General features: G+C 37.2%; 1 protein-coding gene across 1 annotated transcript in view; it reads right to left on the minus strand.

Moving 5' to 3' along the window:
- LOC120523697 overlaps nucleotides 1-21507 on the minus strand; it is an 83210-nt gene that overhangs the window by 57181 nt on the left and 4522 nt on the right. Inside the window, exons 3-4 of the mRNA XM_039745256.1 lie at nucleotides 8753-9208; nucleotides 3185-3343 (exon numbers count right to left, since the gene is read on the minus strand). Of these exons, the coding sequence (XP_039601190.1) occupies nucleotides 3185-3343; nucleotides 8753-9208 (615 nt within the window). The remainder of the gene's footprint in view (nucleotides 1-3184; nucleotides 3344-8752; nucleotides 9209-21507) is intronic.

Below are 21507 nucleotides of genomic sequence, written 5' to 3' on the forward strand. Positions count from 1 at the left end.
TGTTTCCGTCTAGCTGCATCAGAAAATGTACCACGACGTCTGACACGCCTCCTTTTTACTGTTTTCTCACAGCTTGGATTGCTGCTGTTATAATCAGTTTGAGTTTCATGGTTTGTTTCAATTATGTTAGTATTTGCAGGACTTGTGTGGGAGTGACATTCGGGATCTGTCAAGCGTTGTAAGCATACAACCGGCTTCATCAATAACTTCGCATCCAGTTTTTGAGAGTTGAAACATTCATAAACATCAAAGTGTCCATTACTCAAATCATCACCTGTGAATCTAAGATGTTTAAAAAGCATTGGCGGTTCTCCAAACGTGTAAAATATTTGGCCATTTCGGTAGACTTGAAAGCGACAACCGAACAATTCAGCGGCAGCCATCAACTCACATGCAGAACCATAGGTGAAGGGCTTAAGCATTTCACTCTTATAGTGCCCCTGTGTAGTATACTTATCTCCTGTACCGTCATCAGTCCACACCTTGAACCTGTCCCAGTCAATCAATACACAAGACACAATGTTCTTCCAGATATCAAGATTGAGCCTGATATGGCCATGTAATATGTAACACAGAGAATGGAAAAGGCAGGCTCCATGGCATGGAAACCACTCGGTAAGTGACAGTTCTTTGATCGATGGTGATCACCTCGATAGACATTTCACTACCCAAATCGCTACTCGTGAATCTAAGATGTTTAACAGGCATTCCGGGTATTAACTTGTGGATTGCCTGCGAATATTTAGCAGCAGCGTGTTTATGAACTTGTGGAATTGCCTGCGAGTATATAGCGACAGTGTCTCTATGAACTTGTGGATTTGCCTGTGAGTATTTAGCGGCAGCGTCTCTATTAAGTTGTGGATTTGCCTGCAAGTATTTAGCGACAGCATGTCTATTAACTTGTGGATTTTTCTGCGAGTATTTGGTGGCAGCGTCACGAAGTTGTTTCCGTCTAGCTGCATCAGAAAATGTACCACGATGTCTGACACGCCTCCTTTTTTCTGTTTTCCCACAGCTTGGATTGCTGCTGTCATAATCGGTTTGAGTTTCATGGTTTGTTATTTGCAGGGCTTGTGTTGAAGTGACATTCGGCACCTGTCAAGCATTGTAAGCATACAACCGCCTTCATCGATAACTTTGCATCGTAATAAACGAACAATAAAACAGCGGAGAAGCCGTGGATTAAATAAAAAGGCTGCAGTTATCTGCAGGGAGACTGAGAATGAAGAGACCGGAGCGACGGATGGCCTTTTATGGGCAGGCAGTCAACGTGGGAGGCGTGGGGATGGGGGGTGCAATGCCGTCTTACACGGCGACCGAACTGCAGGCTATGGATGTATATATTATATATGTAAGTAAGTAGGATTCGATTATGTCCGTTACACGTAGAATTTCGAAATGAAACCTACCCAACTTTTGTAAGTAAGCTGTAAGAAATGAGCCTGCCGAATTTCAGACTTCTACCTACACAGGAAGTTGGAGAATTAGTGATGAGTGAGTGAGTCAGTCAGTGAGTCAGTGAGGGCTTTACCTTTTATTAGTATTAATCAACATTTACGCTGTACCCTCTATTGTAATGCATTTTGTAATGCACCTATTAATAAAATACAATGCCTTTTTTCATTCCCATAGAGGGCGCATTGCAAACATTAGCACTGCTGCTAGGAATCCAATAACAAATGCTGTAAAATTGTTTCACCATACAAACACAAACTGTAACTTAATAAAAGAAAAATCAAAAAGAAACAAATCGATATCTCTGCACTTCTCTCTCTTTCTCACTCTCTCCAATTTCTGTCCATCCAGCCTTTACTCTCAGTTGGGTATACAATGTTAACATTTGTGATATGCCATCTATTGAAATGTATTTTGTAATGCATTTATTAATAAAATACATTGCAATTTTAGCTTTATCCTAAATGCTGTTTGGGAATATATGTGATTCAATTGTGTGAAATCTAAAGTAACATCTGCCAGTCGTACATCAGCATTAGGATATACAGTGCATATAAGCACACAAATATTTAAAGTCTACATGCCCCTATTGAAATGTCAAGAATGAAATCAATACATGTCTTGAATGACACAAGATCTTGAAACCAATAATATTTAAATGAGAAAAACAAATGGATCATTTGTAGATATAATAACAAGATATTTAAAGATTCTTGAGCATAAGGTTAATATGTATGTTTCACAAAAAAAGGTGCAGTACGGCTTCAAACAGAAGACTTGTTTGATTATTACAGAGACAGGATAACTAAACACAGTTTGGCAATGATTCTTCAGCTAACAGTTCTTTTGTATAAAATGCATACAAAAATCCTACAAAAAATGTTTACAATTAATTATGAAAGAGGAAGAAGATTCTAAAGGGGATTATAGCAAGAAAAGAGGAATATAAGACCAAAAGAACCTTAAAATAGTTTTAAAATGCCAGAAAGGATTAAATCAATCCTTAAAATGTGTGATAAGCAATTGTGTCACTTAGCGTTCCATACTCTTGTTACAATTGCAAAAAACTTTACTGAGGACAACTATATATACAAAAAGGACAGATTAAGAAACTCTCTTAAACTAATTTCAGGGTCATGAGGACCTGAAGCCCATCCCAACAAAAGCAGGTACCAAGCTAAAAGCGACCCCAGACAAGGTAACAGTCCATCACTCACAACCACACTCACTGATACTGAGTCTACCTCAATATTCAGAGCATCAGAGATGCTTTACATGCAATCTACACAGGTAAACTTATCAAACTAGTCAACAGAGTAAGATGAATGAAAATGAACAGTCCCCATTATTGATGTCAACCAGTCTTGCTACACTACCCAAACTAAACAACACTTTTAAATGGCACCATTACTATTAAGAATGATATTTTAAATGATTATAAGAAGGATTTTAGAGAAAAAAATTATTACATAAAACCTGGCAGGAGTTGGAGTGCTACGGCATAGTGACTAAAGTACTGGACAATAAACTGCAACACTATGGTTTCAATCACTGCCACTGACTAAGTGTATGATCCTAAGCAAGTCACTTAAGCTCTCAGTGATCAAATTTCAAAAAATAAATAGAGAGAGCTTTTTATTTTTACCATCATATTCTAACTGATTTGCAACCCAAAAAATGATACTGATTTCTTACAAACTGTAATTTTTTATTGTGCTGGAATACTTGCCTGGTTGATCAAGTGAGTTGTTTTGTTTCTGAGCATAATTTATAGCCTCAGGTGTTTGCTCTCTAGTTAGGCTGGCTGGGAAACTTGTGGCTTCATCATTAATAATATCATTTGCCACTCTCCGCATCTTCATTTGTTCTTTAATTAGTGCAGCTAATTCTAACAAAGAGGAAGGAAAAAAAAGAAGTATTTTTAATGCATTAGCATAACTAAAACAATTAACATGTACAATATGATCCAATATTTTTTTTATGATTTTTTCAGCAGTACCTTTACCACTCAGCTGATTTATTCCCTCCAAGTATGGTTAGATATTATAAAATCTGAAATGTTTTATACTGTCTCTTCCTTTGGAAATTCACAGAAACATAAAGAACATGCTGGAGATAATGTTTAAGAATTACAAATATCCCAAATAACATTTTGCATTCTCCTCAGACTCCTCAATAAAAATTATCTGCCCTCTAGGACATACTTCCAGACTGTCTTTGGAAAGTGGAAGAAAACTTGGGTGCCTATATATATACTAGGGGGCTTTGCCCCCTGCTCACTTTGCTCGCCAACCCCCATGTTTGGTTTTCCGGATACACATTTGTAAGATTTTTTTTCCCTTGAATTTTTGCTTTTTCATTTGTTTCACTTTTATTTCAGAGCTTCTGTAAAAACAATATTTGGAATCTTTCGTGTCCCAATATGCGGAATCTTTTAAATGAGGTCTGTGAGACTTGTGTTTAATGAATTTGTACCATAATTTAGGATAGGTTTCTCTGTATGGAATTTCAGCACAGACAAAACGATCCACATTATCAGCAGTTAATAATTTTTTTTGCAAAGTAACCAATAAATGCATGTGAGTTAAACCCCATTTTTGAAATTCTCTTTTGTTCCTTTTGTTTGCGTCAATGCAATCTGTGCTATCTTTTTTTATACTGTAGTGACTGACATAATAAATTGTCACAAAAGTTCTACTTTAACAATCGCCGACTGCGTAACCCCAAACACAACTTTCTAGCACCTTCTCCAACCTATCCTCCCACGGTTCTCGCCTTCCCCTTACCGCATCAATCACTACCCAGCTATCAGTCTTCTGTGCTGTACTCTGCCCTCCCTCGATCGGACCTAACAGTCACTTAAAACAAAAAAGGCTTCAGCTTGGCTGGGACGCTACAATACTTTTGAATGTTACTGATTTCATATTCTGTACCTTTCTCTGCATATGTATCGCGCCTTGGGTCACTTTTCTCCGCACTGCTCTTTCTTCTTTGCTGAGAGCACAGGAACTGTGTGCCACATGACTTTACATGACTGAATGTATTGCTGGCTGTCCGTGCTCTTATTTGATAAGAAGGGCGTGTCTTGCAAGAATCTTATTTTCCATGTCCCCGAAAGATTGTCCTGGGACAATCTCTTGGAACCAAGTCTCATGTTTACGGTCCCCGTGAGATGCTCGGTGGCCAGTGTTTTTTGTCTCGCGGGTCTTTAAAATGTCTTCTGAGAACTCCTGAGAAGATCACCTATCGTCGCCTTGTTTTTCCATTCCAGGATTTTTATATATATATATATAAAATCCATCATCTGTCTGTTTGTATGTCTGTCCGCTTTTCACGAGAGAACTACTTAACAGATTTACATCCGATTTTTTTCTATAATTTGCTTGATTTTGTGACTTCTCTCATCACGCTAGTATTATAGTTTGCTTACAGTACCAATTTATTTGTGCAATTTTTTAAATGCTTTTAAAAGTTTGTCCTGTTTCACTACTACATGGGAAGAGCTTCAGGGGACACCTAGTAATATATAAACTCCACAAGGATAGTGACTGGGCTGGCAGCTGAATCCTGGACCCTGGGACCAGAGTGCAGCAAGGGAAAGTTTGTTTAACACAGTGTTGGAATGATGAAGGGCAAAGGGCAAAATGCCCTCAACTCAAATATTTTTACCCCAAAAGCAGGTGAAAAATGCTCCAAAATCGAGTGTAATATTAGTAATAATTTAATAGGAAAGACTGTCACTATCATACTAAACTTGGCTTTGACAGCCCAATCTAATCTAATGTTATGTTTCTACCTCTTTTCCCAACCTGCCCTCACACACTGACTTAGTAAATACTCTCATTTGTAAAGCAGACTGCTTCATTGTACAACTGGCTACTGTAAAACAACAACACCCACACCAGCAGCACAATACCCATTGTTAGGAAAAAACGAAATGAAAAATGGAAGTTAGACTGGCTTAAAATATTTCAAATATATCACAAGTCTGGCAGAAAAACATAAAACATGTGGCTTTCCAGCACTAATGGACAGATGTCTAAGCATCACATTTCTGCATACAGTAAATGGAGGTTAATCTCTCTCATGATGGTTTTTGAAAGGGTTAATTTAGCTAACTAAAAGGGTAGCTAATGCCAGCTAAAACATTGTTAGCAAACCAGGTTGGAAACTTATTTTAAGGGTTCTCAAAGTGTGGTCCTTAGACCATATATGGTCCACAACATCATAAATTAAGTGGATGTCAAGAAGACAGTAATCATATCAGAGCAAAATGACTTTTAAATCGCTCAGATATGTTAATCCATTAAATACTTACCTTGATGTTTATTTATAATTATCAGACTTTCCCAAAAATTGACTCAGCGAAGCTAGGTCCATAAGAAGCTTTAATAGAACTACAATTATGAATGACAGTTTGTTGGGTACAGCAAACATAGTGTTTCATCATCTCTGTGCTTTGTGGGTATATGTAGAAGATTCATGATGAATCAACAAAATTAATGAAGAAGAAACAAGTGAGGACATTTTCCTTTTGAATAAAAAGAAAACATTATGCATCATTCCTTTACTGTTTTTAACACACAGGTGCCTGCTCTCATTCCTGCGACTATTATGCTTTACAACAATTGTTTTGGGTGAGCTGTACACTACTGTCTTACTGGTAGTAACATGACACACAATATACTACAGTAACACCTTTTATGACAGTGTTGTTCCTTCCTACCCTGCTCCTCTTTACTTGATGTGATCACTAGGGAATCCATTCCTGGACTGGTTTATCCATTAATGGGGAATTTTGGAATCCCGCATGTCATTCCCGTTTATACCAGGTTCCCGGGGATGACAAAGTGCACGGGCATCTCACATGTGAACGGTTTTAGAACCCCCGACAATTATTTTTAATAAAACTACTGCAATATGTTGACACCAATAAAAGATTAACCTTATCTACAAGCAGTTCATGCTGTCATATAAGTACATGTATCTAGTTAGTTGCGGTAATAACAGCGTAGAAAGCACAACATGGCGAACGTGCAGTCGTCCAGGCGAGAGCACACCTTCGTGCAGAGTACGCCAGCTGCTGAGAAAGCACGCTCTGCCTCCACTGAAGTAGGCAGCACAGTCACCAAATACTGATACACTTGTTCTAAATACCGCACGTGCTTGCCATTGCTCTGAAACACCACCTTTTCAGCTTTTACTGATGCATCCAGTTTCTTGTCATCATTCTGTGATGGCAAGTTTCTTGGCACAGATAATGCGGATGCAACAGACTGACGCATTGCAATTTCAAGTTGCTGTTCAAAGCTGTTGTCTGACAGACGTCAATGAAGTCTGTCCCGACCCGGCATTCGTGAGCTGCAGAGTGCAGACTCCTCCCAGTCCACTGTGCTCAGTCTTAGTGGGAGCCGGGAGACTGACTGCTGCTGGTCTGTTGTTGACTGAATTAATCAGTAACACACTACACTGTGGGCCAAAAAACCGTGCCACTTCAACTATAACTCTGTTATTTCTTGATCGATTTTTCCTGGGAAAGCGGGAATGAAAAATGTCTGGGAATTATTATGTCCGGGATTACCAGGAGCCCAGGAATGGATTCCCTAGTGATCACCCATCTTTCTCTTCTTCAAACTCAGCCCCTCTCCTGGCCTATTTTTGTCAGTCACTACACAGGCCTCTCCTTGAAAGTCTCCTTTTAACAAATGTGAAATATTACTTAAGCAATCCTGGAAATCATGAAAAGATACAGAAGGTGAAAACCATTTCAGGAAAAACATGAATAAGCAATAGTTCAAAAATGTGAAGCAAACTGTAGAATTCAAGGAAAGAAAACAAGGTTAGAAACAATAGAAAGCACAAAAATAATACAAAACTCAGGAGTTAGACAAGATGCTTTCAGAAGGAGAGAAAAGCACACTAGAGTGAAGTCCCTCTGCCTACCTCCCTCTTTAATTTTTTTTTTTTTTTTTGGCCCTTCTGATTGTATGACTGCAGTCTGGTTGGTACTGCATGGCAACAGACACCAATAGGATGGGCCAAATAAAATGTACAGGTAATAGGTGCCATCCTGATCCCAGTCAATCCAGCACAAAACCAACCTTGTTCACCAACTAAATGTTTTGTCCTGCTGCCACCCATTATCATAATTGTTTTGATTTTTCCAGAAAAAACAGACGAAGAAGGCTAATTTCATTCACCAGTGTGAAGCAGGAAATTAATGTGTGAAACAGGATAGTATATCTAGGCCAGGGGTGGCCGATTCTGATCCTAGAGAACTGCAGTGGCTGCAGGTTTGTGTTCCAACCCAGTTGCTTAATTAGAAGTGATTCCTCACCAATAACAGATCTTATTTAATTTCATGGCTTGTTACTGTCAATTCATTCTTGACTCACATATTTTTTCCTTTTTAGTGATACATGTACCATCCAAGTGATTTGAAGCCTAAATCTAATGAGTAATTTTCAGTTCTTCACTTTCTCTTCGGTTTCCTTCTGAGTACTTAATTAAACCAAATGGTGAATGGTGAATACACACTGGAGAAAATGGAGCAAGCTAGATGTAGAACTGCTGGTTAGTTTGTCTTTTGCATCTTCATGCCAATATGGAGCAGTTAAAACAAAGAATACTGCTGTTTAAGACTAAAATAAGCAATTCAGGGTTCAAATCTTAACAAGCGAAACAACTAAAATGAAACAGAATAATGTCACTTGAGCAATAAATGCTTCATCAGCAATGAATTTATGAGGTGATTAGATCATGAATATTCAAAAAAGGCATTTTTAAACAATATATGGTTACCGGGTGGAGGTGACGGTGAGTAATTATGTGCATGTGAGCATAGTTTTAATTTGATTTGAGATTTATAAAGGAACCTGCCATGGCATGTAGTGTACATAGGGTTTTATAAAACTGATTTTTTTTGGGTGTACACCGCTTTTTCCTTCTAAGCATAAGCAGAATTTACTTTGCAATTTTAGCAAGGTTTTACTCATGAGGCCCCTGCACTTGTAAATATTAAGTCAGTTTCCACTAGAATCCTAGCCTCCAACTGGAGGTATCTATCTGCTGCATGGTCAAGTAGCTACTACAGCATTTTCTGGCTGTTTCAATATGTGTACGAGAGCCAATCTATTCAACTGCTCATACAGATTTCAAAGAATTTAGAAGAAAGACAATCCCCACAGACATTCAACTAGACAGTTACTGCTCAGGGAAGACTGAAATCCTTAATTCTTTAATGTAGAAACACTAACCAAATGATCTTATGATGGTGTTATATAAAAAAAGGATTTACCGTAAAGGATCTGCCGTTCCGGTATTCTTAAAGGAACTGCTGGAATAGAGTCACTGGACAACTCTTTGATGTTAACTGCAGCCTGACTACTATTTAGAAGTTCAGCTGTAAAAAGTTTAATCAGCTTCTGGTAGTTATGGCGTGAAAAAAACATCTCTTGTGGATCTGAGGTTTCAAATATTGGGTGAGAAATGTTATCTGCAAGGAAATCATTTAGTGTAAACTCTGGTAAAGAAATGAAGCGAGGGTGATCCCTTACTACATCCAGTAAATGGAGCCTTGGTTTAGCTCGAGGTGCTCGGCAAGGAAAGACATCTGGACACACAGATTTTACGTGAAAGCTTCTTCTCGGACTTGGTATTGTTTTATACCACGGTAACATGAACTGCTGGTTTTCACTGTGCTTAGTGCCGCCTGTTCTGGATGGTAATTGAGTAACTGGATCAAGCAGTGCATCTGAAAGATAAAAAAAGAGGAAATGTTGAAAATCTGTAAACTACATAAGTGATTTCTAAATCAAATAAGCAATATAATGCCTGAAACACATTCAAAATCATTTACCAAGTATTTGTCAGAATGGAGGCATGCAAATAACTGATACGATAGTCTTTATTGACATAGGTAAATATGATTTTTAAAAAAAAAGGACTGCACAATGCTGCAGTAGTAGCATTGCAGTCTCCTAGGACATTGTCACTGTGACAATTCCCATGTGGTTTACCCCATGTACAGTTCATAATTTTGTGTGTTTTCTCTAGGGATAACACTACATCAGAAATGTTAAAAACACAACACATTAGTTTGTTTGGCAATGCTAAATACATTCAGTGGCATTGAGTTACTGGGCACTCTGCCACGGCCCTTACCTTATGGCTACTGGAGTGGCCTCTGTATCCAAATATCCTTGACAAGGCAAATAATGCATTACTGTTATTCATTTATTTAGAAAATAAACTTTTGATTTTCTCAGCTTAGATAGATAGATAGATAGATAGATAGATAGATAGATAGATAGATAGATAGATAGATAGATAGATAGATAGATACTTTATTAATCCAAATTCACAGCTTAGTTATATATAGTACTGTTGTTAAACTAAGTAAATACAATTAAAAGTATTCTTTGATAAAATATGAATTTAATATTAATACATGTCATTTATGTTTTAAATTCCTTAATCTACTGTCTTTTACATCTGATATTTTATTCATAGTAAAAAGTAACAGACTACATAGTGACATGGCGTTTAATGCAGCAGCTTCTTCAGATTAACTGGCCTTAAGTCCTGCGTCTAACCACTTTCTTTGTGGACTAATGACATCTACCCATGACTTTGTGAGTACTTCTCTGGGCACTCTGTTTTACATCCATAACCCTAAAACATACAGGTTAGATTTATGGGTGTCACTAAATTATTCTAGTGTGAATGAATATTTTTGTGAAGTGAGTGTGTTTTGTGGCGTCTTGACAATGCTGCAGTATTTCATGTTTTGCACCCTGTTTTCCCAGAACAGGCTCCAGCACCTTGCCACCTGAGCTTGATTCAAGTAAGTAAAAAAAATGGATGGAGAAAAATTGAATATTATGTGAGTAACACAACGGCAAGCTTTGCTACTTCACAGATTCTATGGACAGTATACAAAGTTCAGTCTGTATCATTGTCTGTGCAAAGTTTGCATATTCTGCCTTGTTAATGAGTTTTATTTTCTAACTTATCAATGAGTGGATCATCCTTAAGACAGTTGTCTCACTTGGCTTTTGGATTATGTGCACTTAGATACACAGGAAAGACAAACATACAATGGCCTCCATGCATATTGGGACAGGGAAACCAACTTTATGCAGGATAGACCAGTAGTCCAAATGTAACAATTAATGATAAATATGAAACATAGAGGAAAAAAATTAAATCTTAGGTAAAAATGGAAATAATTCGGCTATTAGAAATAAACTTGATCCTTTGGCATTAAAAGTCAAGGTGGCAGTAAAGTATTTCGATGTAATCATGAACTCTAACCTAAACTTTAAATTACATATTAACCATACTGCTAAGACTGAATTTTTCCATTTAAGGAACACTGCAAAAATTAGACCTCTTATAACATTGCAAGATGCTGAGAAATTAATTTACTCTTTTCTTTTTAGTCAGCTAGATAACTGTAACACACTCCTAACTGGTCTACCTAAGAAACCCATTAATTGGTTGCAGTTAGTCCAGAATGCAGCAGAAAGAATTTTAGTCAGAAAAAGAAAATCTGGGCACATCTCACCAGTTTTAGTGTCATTACATTGGCTACCTGTGTCTTTTAGGATTACCATATATGCTCACGTATAAGTCGGGTCTTGAAACCCGAAAAATCGATAATAAAATCAGACCCTGACTTATGCGCCCGTTCAGAAATGCAACTCTTAATTATTTTTTTTACATCTTTTTGCCTCCTCCAATCTTGCATCAGTTTCTCAGGCGCATTGAAGATTGTTGCAGCAGTATGTGGGTGTGAAATACAAAAAACACAAATCAGTGCAAACGATGCTTTGGAATAGTTTGGGTATTACTGTGTGGTCACATAGGCACAGTAGAGAGACAGGGAGAGAGAGGTTAGGAGCACGCGCTGATACAGAGCATTGCCACACCCACATAGAAAAAAAGAGACAGTGTGCTCCGTGGTTACTCTCTCAGGTGGACATTGGCATATCATAATGTTTTGGACCAATAGCGTGAGTTTTCCACATTTGACTTATACGGCCGACATTATAAAATACCAGAAATTATACGGTAAAATCAATTCCTTATTTACCCGTGAGAGAACTTACCCACGAGTATATACGGTATATAAATATAAATATTTATTTTAGAGTGCATATCCCACTACACTGTGTGCACAATTATTAGGCAAGTGAGTATTTTGACCATATCATCATTTTTAATGCGTATATTCCAACTCCAAGCTGTATTAACTTGAATGCTTATTGGATTTAAGCACGTCAGGTGATGTGTATTTGTGTAATGAGGGAGGGTGTGGCCTAAGGAGATCAACACCCTATATCAAGGTGTGCAGAATTATTAGGCAGCTAGTTTTCCTCAGGCAAAATGGGCCAAAAAAGAGATTTAACTGACTCTGAAAAGTCAAAAATTGTAAAAAGTCTTTCAGAGGGATGCAGCACTTTTGGAATTGCTAAGATATTGGTGTGTGATCACAGAACCATCAAACATTTTGTTGCAAATAGTCAACAGGGTCGCAAGAAACGTGTTGAGAACAAAAGACGCAAATTAGCTGCCAAAGATTTGAGAAGAATCAAACGTGAAGCTACCAGGAACCCATTATCCTCCAGTACTTTCATATTCCAGAGCTGCAACCTACCTGGAGTGCCCAGAAGTACAAGGTGTTCAGTGCTCAAAGACATGGCCAAGGTAAGGAGGGCTGAAACCCAACCACCACTGAACAAGAAACATAAGTTGAAACGTCAAAACTGGGCCAAGAAATATCTGAAGACAGATTTTTTTCAAAGGTTTTATGGACCGATGAGATGAGAGTGACTCTTGATGGACCAGATGGATGGACCTGTGGATCAGTAATGGCACAGAGCTCCACTCAACGTGGAGGTGGGTACTGGTATGAGCTGGTATTTTTAAAGATGAGCTAGTTGGACCTTTTGCATTGAAGATGAACTCAAAATCAACTCCCAAACCTACTGCCAGTTTTTCAAGACACTTTCTTCAAACAGTGATACAGGAAAAGACCATGATTTTATGCAGGCCAATGCTCCATCACTTGCATCGAAGTTCTCCACTGCGTGGCCAGCCAGTAAAGGCCTTAAAGATGAAGGAATAATGACATGGCCCCTTCCTCATCTGCCCTAAACCCTATCGAGAACTTGTGGGCACTTCTTAAACGCTAGATTTACGGGGAGAAAAACAATACACCTCTCTGAAGAGTGTCTGGGAGGCTGTAGTCACTGCTCCACAAAAAGCTGATCGTCAACAGATCAAGAAACTGACAGACTCCATGAATGGAAAGGCTTATGACTGTTATTGGAAAGAAGGGTGGCTATATTGGTCATTGATTGATTGATTCATTTTTTTTGAAATGTCAGAGATGTTTATTTGTAAAATTTGAGGTGTTTGTTTATTATTCTCACTATAACAGATGAAAATAAACAAGTGAGATGGGAAAATTTTCATTTTTCCTTTAGTTGCATAATAAATCTGCACACTAATAGTTGCCTAATAATTGTGCGCACATATGTATTCCCCTGATGATGTTCACACTCACATTTCCGTTGTGAAACATTCAGGTTTCAGGTTTATTAACATTTTGGATTGACTGATAGCACCGTGTTTGTTCCATATTAAAATTAATCCTCAAAAATACAACTTGCCTAATAATTGTGCACACAGTGTATATTCCAAGTCGTAACCTTAGATAGCAGTTTGCTTATTATTGCAAATTCCAAGCAGAAAAGAAGAGGTGAGGCAGCCTTTTGCTGTTATTGACCAAAAGACTGGAATACATTACCATCACAAATACACCAGGCTAACACTGTAAATCATTTTAAAAAAACCTCCTAAAAACCTACTTTTTGATTTGGTTGTTTTGTAGCTACATTTTAGTTCTACCATTAATAAACTCGACATTCACAGAATTATCATATTCTTCAAGAACCTGCAATCTTTATTAATCTTTGCACAGTCTTTTCAATTCTAGTTCTTCTAATCAAGGTATCAAAGTCCTGTGCAGCCTCTTGGGATGTTTGAATAACAGCAGATGCCCCGAATTGCCATGAGAATCCTCTAAGATGAAGCCAAAAAAAAAGGAATTAGTTAAGAACATTTATGTTAGATGGAATACCCAGTGGGGACCGGATTATCTTTTGGCCTGAAAGCCCTATAGATTGTTTTATTTTCTCTAGCTTAATTATTATTATTTTTTCTGTCTATCCTGGCTATCATTGAACTGTCATTTAGAGACTTACAAAACCAATTCTATACACTCACCTAAAGGATTATTAGGAACACCATACTAATATGGTGTTTGACTCCCTTTCGCCTTCAGAACTGCCTTAATTCTACGTGGCATTGATTCATCAAGGTGCTGAAAGCATTCTTTAGAAATGTTGGCCCATATTGATAGGATAGCATCTTGCAGTTGATGGAGATTTGTGGGATGCACATCCAGGGCACGAAGCTCCCGTTCCACCACATCCCAAAGATGCTCTATTGGGTTGAGATCTGGTGACTGTGGGGGCCATTTTAGTACAGTGAACTCATTGTCATGTTCAAGAAACCAATTTGAAATGATTCGAGCTTTGTGACATGGTGCATTATCCTGCTGGAAGTAGCCATCAGAGGATGGGTACATGGTGGCCATGAAGGGATGGACATGGTCAGAAACAATGCTCAGGTAGCCCGTGGCATTTAAACGATGCCCAATTGGCACTAAGGGGCCTAAAGTGTGCCAAGAAAACATCCCCCACACCATTACACCACCACCACCAGCCTGCACAGTGGTAACAAGGCATGATGGATCCATGTTCTCATTCTGTTTACGCCAAATTCTGACTCTACCATTTGAATGTCTCAACAGAAATCGAGACTCATCAGGCCAGGCAACATTTTTCCAGTCTTCAACTGTCCAATTTTGGTGAGCTCGTGCAAATTGTAGCCTCTTTTTCCTATTTGTAGTGGAGATGAGTGGTACCCGGTGGGGTCTTCTGCTGTTGTAGCCCATCCGCCTCAAGGTTGTGCGTGTTGTGGCTTCACAAATGCTTTGCTGCATACCTCGGTTGTAACGAGTGGTTATTTCAGTTAAAGTTGCTCTTCTATCAGCTTGAATCAGTCGGCCCATTCTCATCTGACCTCTAGCATCAACAAGGCATTTTCAAACAGGACTGCCGCATACTGGATGTTTTTCCCTTTTCACACCATTCTTTGTAAACCCTAGAAATGGTTGTGCGTGAAAATCCCAGTAACTGAGCAGATTGTGAAATACTCAGACCGGCCCGTCTGGCACCAACAACCATGCCACGCTCAAAATTGCTTAAATCACCTTTCTTTCCCATTCTGACATTCAGTTTGGAGTTCAGGAGATTGTCTTGACCAGGACCACACCCCTAAATGCATTGAAGCAACTGCCATGTGATTGGTTGATTAGATAATTGCATTAATGAGAAATTGAACAGGTGTTCCTAATAATCCTTTAGGTGAGTGTATTTAAGCACTCTGTTTCTCTTAATTATATATCTATCTCATGTAAATGTGCATTTTTTATTTTTGTATACTAATTATGCATTATTATTATTAACCAATTTAAATTTATCTTTCTTTACATGTAACTATTTCTTTGACATCCTGTAAAGCATTTTAAGCTATATTGTTTATATGAAAATGTGCTATAGAAATAAATGTTGTTGTTGTATAAGATGTTACCTTTATCTCTGGGAATTATTGTACATAAAAATACTGTAATAATACCATGTATTATGTATTATGTCTCATTTCACTGTTTCAGGAACACATAAGTGCACATAAGTGAACAACTTGTGAATGTGTAGTGCACATTTCCTGTACCATTAGGTGGCAACAGGGTTTCCTCAACATAAAAACAGGTAGAAAATAGTAATGGGTGCTTGTCTATTTAACACTTTTGGACTTAGAGGTTTGTAATGACATTGGTAGACCTGGCAGCTCTTCGTTTTGAAAGGCTACACCTGACCCCAGAAGTGTACCTCTTGGGTTTAAAAAATCCAGCAAATGCCAGAATAAATTAAGCATAAATTTTTGAGGAAACATATGACAATAGCAAAGGTAAAAAAATAAAGAGGTTGAGAGAAAAAGGTAAGAGATTCAGGGGTTGATGGAAAAGGCAGACTATCTTTTCCATTCATTGTTTTGAAATCCAGGCAGACCTGAGAGGGACTGCTTTTTGTTTTGCATATTCTAAGTTTACTTCCTTATTATTATGTCTTGTTTTTATTAATAAAATGCCTTCAGTTTGCCTGTTTCAAAGAGACAATTTCAGGATTGAGGGATGGGCAGCATATGAATATGGCTTAGTGTTTTCAATTTGATTTTAAATGTATTACACAAATATCAACGTTTCTAATTTAGCTTTCGTGAAAGTACTTGTGACAGGGTGTATGGCTGGTAAGGTAGTGTCAGGGTAAAAAGCAGGATACATTTTATCAGAGGAGCCCACAACTATGGCACTTTGGGTTGGAAGTCATTAGGGGAAGCATGCCTCAAACATGTATGTGAAGAAGGAGTTGTGAGTTTGGAGATTCAGGATGGTAGCTGCTAGAGGTCTCTGTATGTCTTTAATTTATAGTTAGAGAAGCTCATGTCAGACAGTAAGTGGGTAACCAGCTGTTACAAGGCTGTGGGACACAGACATTTATCCATTGACTCTAAAGTAATCACTCAGATGTCACTAGTTTAAAAAAAAGATGTTGGAATATGAGTAACATACTGGAAGGAATTGCTCAAGGCACCAGGTGGCAAAACAAGAGTCCAATGGACTAAAGTTGGAGTCATGTTTCCTTTTAGGAGGAATATGTGTCATCAAGTATACCTCATCCTTTAAGATTCTACATTGCCTCAGGTGCAGAGAAAGGCAAGGGGTTGCCAGAAAGAGAGGTCAGAAGATTTTCAGGAGGTGTTCCTGGCCACAGAAGTGAATCCAGGACTAAACTAGTAGCAACACCCGGGCAGAGTATAAAGCCACCATACTTGCACAGACCAATTGAGCTTATGGATCAGAAATTGAGTTAGGCAAAGGCTTAATTGGCAGGGAGGCACTATGACCAGAGTTCTGTAAGAGAGTTGGAAAAAATTTTGGAGGTGAATGGAAGACTATTTCGGTGACTATGGATCAGTATTTCGCTGGTTTATAAGTGGATGAGCCATTCAATTTAATAGACAAAATCGTAACTGTTATCATAAAGCCCAGACTGAAAACTAGTGCCTACCTTTTGTTAATTCTTCATTAAACCGATAATGGTCCTATAATATATACAGTACATATATTCTCTTACCATGTACCCTTCTCGTGTCAGGTATTTATGCATGAACAATGTTTAGGGATACTGACTGACAGCTATGGAGGTGCAGAGCTTTAATTCTTTATGTATATATTTCTCTTGGTATTCTGATTGTCTCCCACATCCCAAATCTTAATCTCAGTGTTGGCCTGATACAGATGTATGAGTGAGGATGCTCTGTGACCTAATTTAGCCCATGCCAGTATTAGTACCAGCCTTGTGCTCACTGTTGCCAGGAAAGACTCTGGCTCATGGATCTCCCTGTATTGAAAAAGTGGGTTCAGAGAATGGGTGGACTGATAGATACATTAACCGTATATACAAAAGAAAAGAGAAGCAAAAAATTGTAAAGTCATTGCTGTCATTTTGCAGCTAATCTAGGAGGAGCATACCCAAGCTGATGAGCACACTAATGAACGTACCTAATTGTGTTAACATGCACTCCTATTGTTAGCAAAACATGGTGCAGTATAAATCACCAGTAAGGCAGTCCTGCCCTCTCTTACTATCCAATGTTAACAAAACTCAAGTTAATTTCCATACAGTTAGCACTTATTTAATGAGTAAACTTTCTAATCTTGCAAACCACTATTTGATTCTTCATTGACGTTGTTTGTGTGAATTTGTATTCAAGTCTTGTGCTTTTTAGTACTAAATTATTTTTTAATATTTATGACTATTCCAATTTTGAACAGTGACCAATATAAATAGAGATTTATCTGCATGCTAGCATTAAATTCTTTACTCTCTGGATAAAATAACGTCACCCTTCAGTTGAGTAGTAATGTAACTAAAGGAAGTAAAATTTACAAAAAATTCTATGTGGGTTTTTCCAAAAGTCTGTCTTTGTGAACTTTATTATCCACAGTTTTTAGGGATTTAGCAGGTACAAAACACTTTTTGTCAGTTGTTGGTTGGCAACATTGGTTGAGTGCTTTCTTATCAGTTCAATGTAAATGTCTAGTATGCAAATAAACAACACATGTAAACATGCCTGTAGTAGAAGTCACAGCTGCTGTAAATGTTAGTTCCCGGACAAAAGCTTGTTGTTACTGTAAAAAAAGGGGCAGACACAATCTCAACACAAAGAACAGAATCTCACTAAGCGCAGAACAGGGCAGATTTTAATAATTATTTTAATGCAAGTGAAATTTGTTATCATTATAAAAATGCCATTTATGTTGATTTTCTCTACACTGCTTGGGATGGGTCCTTTAAAAAGAAGATGCAAGCACACAAAACAGATCATGCCTACTTACCAAGTATTGTTAATCATAAGGGAAAAACTTGGTTCTTTACATGTTATTTTCACTGTTATCACTGCTTTTTGTATCATCATTGTGCTGCCACTTTTAAAGTAGAAAATCTTCTGTATTACGTTCACTGTCTTCACCTGTTGCTGTCACTTGAGAACATAATGTTGCAACATATGACGTCATCACACTGCCATTGTAAAAGATCGTAACACACATGAACTTTGGATCCAAACAAAGGAAAGACCAAGCATTTGCTATAAGCATTTCTAAAAATTAAAAGAAAACTTGGGAAGGGAATTAGGAATCAACCAGTTTTTGTTTGGCTGGTCGCTCCATGTTGGGGATGAAGTGCTGCCTCAACTGAACACCTTTAGAATTTAACATTATCCTGAAGAAAAAGACTCACTCTTAATACATTGTGAACCTTATCTTCTTGACCGATATCATTTTGAAAAATAATTCATTTGTCTCTTACTATGTATGAAAATAAAAGAAAACCATGTAAAGACTAATTTGAACTACAGAGATACACAAAAAATGTTTAAACAAATGTAGTGTTACATTTTACAGAAGTTAAACATGCTGCTCGGCCTTAAGCCAAACATTAAAAAAAGAAAGAAAAGATCCCATGGAAAGTAAACATTTATTTATAACAGTTGTTTAAAAATTATTATATGCAAAGTAAAAACCTGCGTTTGAAAAGTAATGTCCTCCAACTATCCAGATTCCACACCCTATAGCACTTCATTGATCTTTTAGAGACTATACACGGTTTTTAGAATATAAAGACAAACATGAAAATGCAGATATACTGGCCTCATTTAAACTAGATCTATTCTTTTTCACAGTTGATACAGATTTTTATATAGATAAGAGAGGGGAAAGAGCATTGCAGTAAGTGTTACATTGTTACAATCATAGACAGAGGTGCCAGACAGCTTGTAAACCCATTCAAAACATCAGCAAAAAACATCAGCAAACCTGCTTATTCCTGCAGGTAGCTGCAATGAGTTAGTTCTGACAGAATTAGGCTTAAAAAGGTATCCCTGGATGGGAAACATGTCGATCAAACTTCTGAAAAACAAATGTCCAAAAATCAAAATACCAGTCCTGGATTCTAAATTAATGAGATGGCACACAATCATCCACTCTGTGTCAAGGATTCAGTCTGAAAGTAAATGCATTTCATTGATCCTAAAGATACATCATTTAAAAATAACAGTGAACATGGGGGACAGACCCACAATATACTCATCAAAGTACCAAAGGTTTTAGGTTAGTAGAAAATACAATGAAGAAATTGCTTTAGTTTTATATTAACACTTTCCTTAAGAGAAATATGCTTGGTAACTGAATTTTAAATGGAAATATTGATAACTAGGGTTCTATGAAAGTTCCACATTGTACAAAATTAAAACCAGCAGCTTAAATTTATACTTTCCAAGATATCCAGATTGGCAGTATGCTGCTCCAAGAATGTATAAGTCCTATAAAGTATTGTTTTAGAAAGAATTTTATTAACAATAGACTGTACAGAGGAGGAGTATCCCCTCCAGACCATAAATGCATAATGACAAATTAAAGTTGAAGGTAGATAGATAGATAGATACTTTATTAATGCCAAGGAAATAGAAAAACATATGGATAAGACAAAAGAAAGACAAGTTTTGTTAACTACTTTGTGGCTGCTATGTCATTGAGCCATGTATTGTACTGTCACTGCATATGCCCCCATCTGCTAAACTAACAACATATACTCTACAAAGGTATGTAAGATATTATCACATCAAATTGAATTGAACAAAATTTTATCAAAGTGTAAACTTCATGATGCTCATTTCAGAAAATCAGAATCAGAATCACTTTATTGTTAGCATGAGAAACATACTAGAATTGACTTTGGTTAGGTACAAACATTAAATACAAGACATTATCAACAGAAAAAACACAATTACAACCCACCATTAACCTAACACTGTGCAAACCACTGCACAAATCCAACAATATCTTGAACAAAACATTTGTACACTCCAATAAGTTAACTCAATAATGAGAAAAACTATACAAAATAAATTCAAATAATACAATTTGAGCAAATTGGAGTATTAACGAATACATAAACAGCACAATTGCCATTTATATGTTGCAAAAACAGTTAGGAGTAAACCTATGTAAGTATGTTTAAAATTTGAATACATTGAGGAAAGAAGCTTCAGAGATGGCATGTAGCACAGGTAACGATAGACCTGCACCTCCTCTGTGATGGCAATTTAATGAACAGATGGCTACTGGGATGATTTTTGTTCTGGTGATGAACAGAACGTTTAATTTTTGGGAGACAACAGCCAATGATTTTTTCATCTTAACAAATCACTCGCTGCAACCAAGTCTTAAAAAGAGAGGAGGAGAAAGGAAACGAAATGGTGGTATAGGTGGTCACAATACTCTCTATGATTGCTGAGTAAAAATTTTACAATATACGCCTTGATATGCTAAGCTTCTTTAGCTGGTGAAGGAAGAACAATCGTTGTCTGGCTTTCTTGATGATGGAGATAGTGTGCTAATCCCATTTTAAAGTAATAGTAAAAGCAGTCCCTCAGAATGTAAATGACTGAACCACAGACACAGTCTGCCCATTAATTTGCAAAGGTGGACACACAGTGACTTGTCAGTGAAAGTCAATTCTCATTTCCACTGTCTTAATAGCATTGAGGTCCAAGTTGATACAAGAGCACCATTCCACTAGACAGCCCACCTGTCTCTGATAGGAAGACACGTCATTATTGGAAACAAGACCCAGTATAGTTGTGTCATCTGCAAACTTTAGGATTTTTACAGATTTGTCTATGGATCAAACCTACAGATTTGTCTATGGATCTAAATGCAATAGGATGTACAGCTATTAACAAACTGTGAATGAAAACAATATTGTTTTCAATGTTTTATTCTAAATAGCAGCACATATTTATCAAATATAGTATAAACTGACTAAATACTCAACTGAATACTGCTTAACTAAGTATTAGAGTAGATTATATTTAGCACAATATAAGAGTGAACAGTATTTTGCTGTACAATATATTAAATAAGAGAAATGTCTCAAATCATACATGGGCAGGTGCTGATGTTAAAGTCCTGACATACTGTTAGAAATTTGGATAAAACTAGGCCTCTGTGTATAAAATCTAATATTTTTTTACATGGGATCTTGGTTTCTAAAATAAACTTCTATATTAAAGAACAGTGTCTTGTAAAAATGTGCACAAGCTACTAGATAAATAATACACATAAAAACTGTTTTTTAGGTAAAATAATTTTAAACATTAAGAATTATGTTTAAAAAGACATAGAAATTTATCCCATCTTCATAGACTTCTTTCTGGCTCTGTCATTAAGTGCCTTGATAAAATTATGGGAAGAGATCTACTAGAGCAATAATCAGATTGTCACTCCAAGGAGTT

The sequence above is a fragment of the Polypterus senegalus genome, chromosome 2 (assembly GCF_016835505.1).
Source record: "Polypterus senegalus isolate Bchr_013 chromosome 2, ASM1683550v1, whole genome shotgun sequence".
In the NCBI taxonomy this organism is placed as follows: domain Eukaryota; kingdom Metazoa; phylum Chordata; class Cladistia; order Polypteriformes; family Polypteridae; genus Polypterus; species Polypterus senegalus.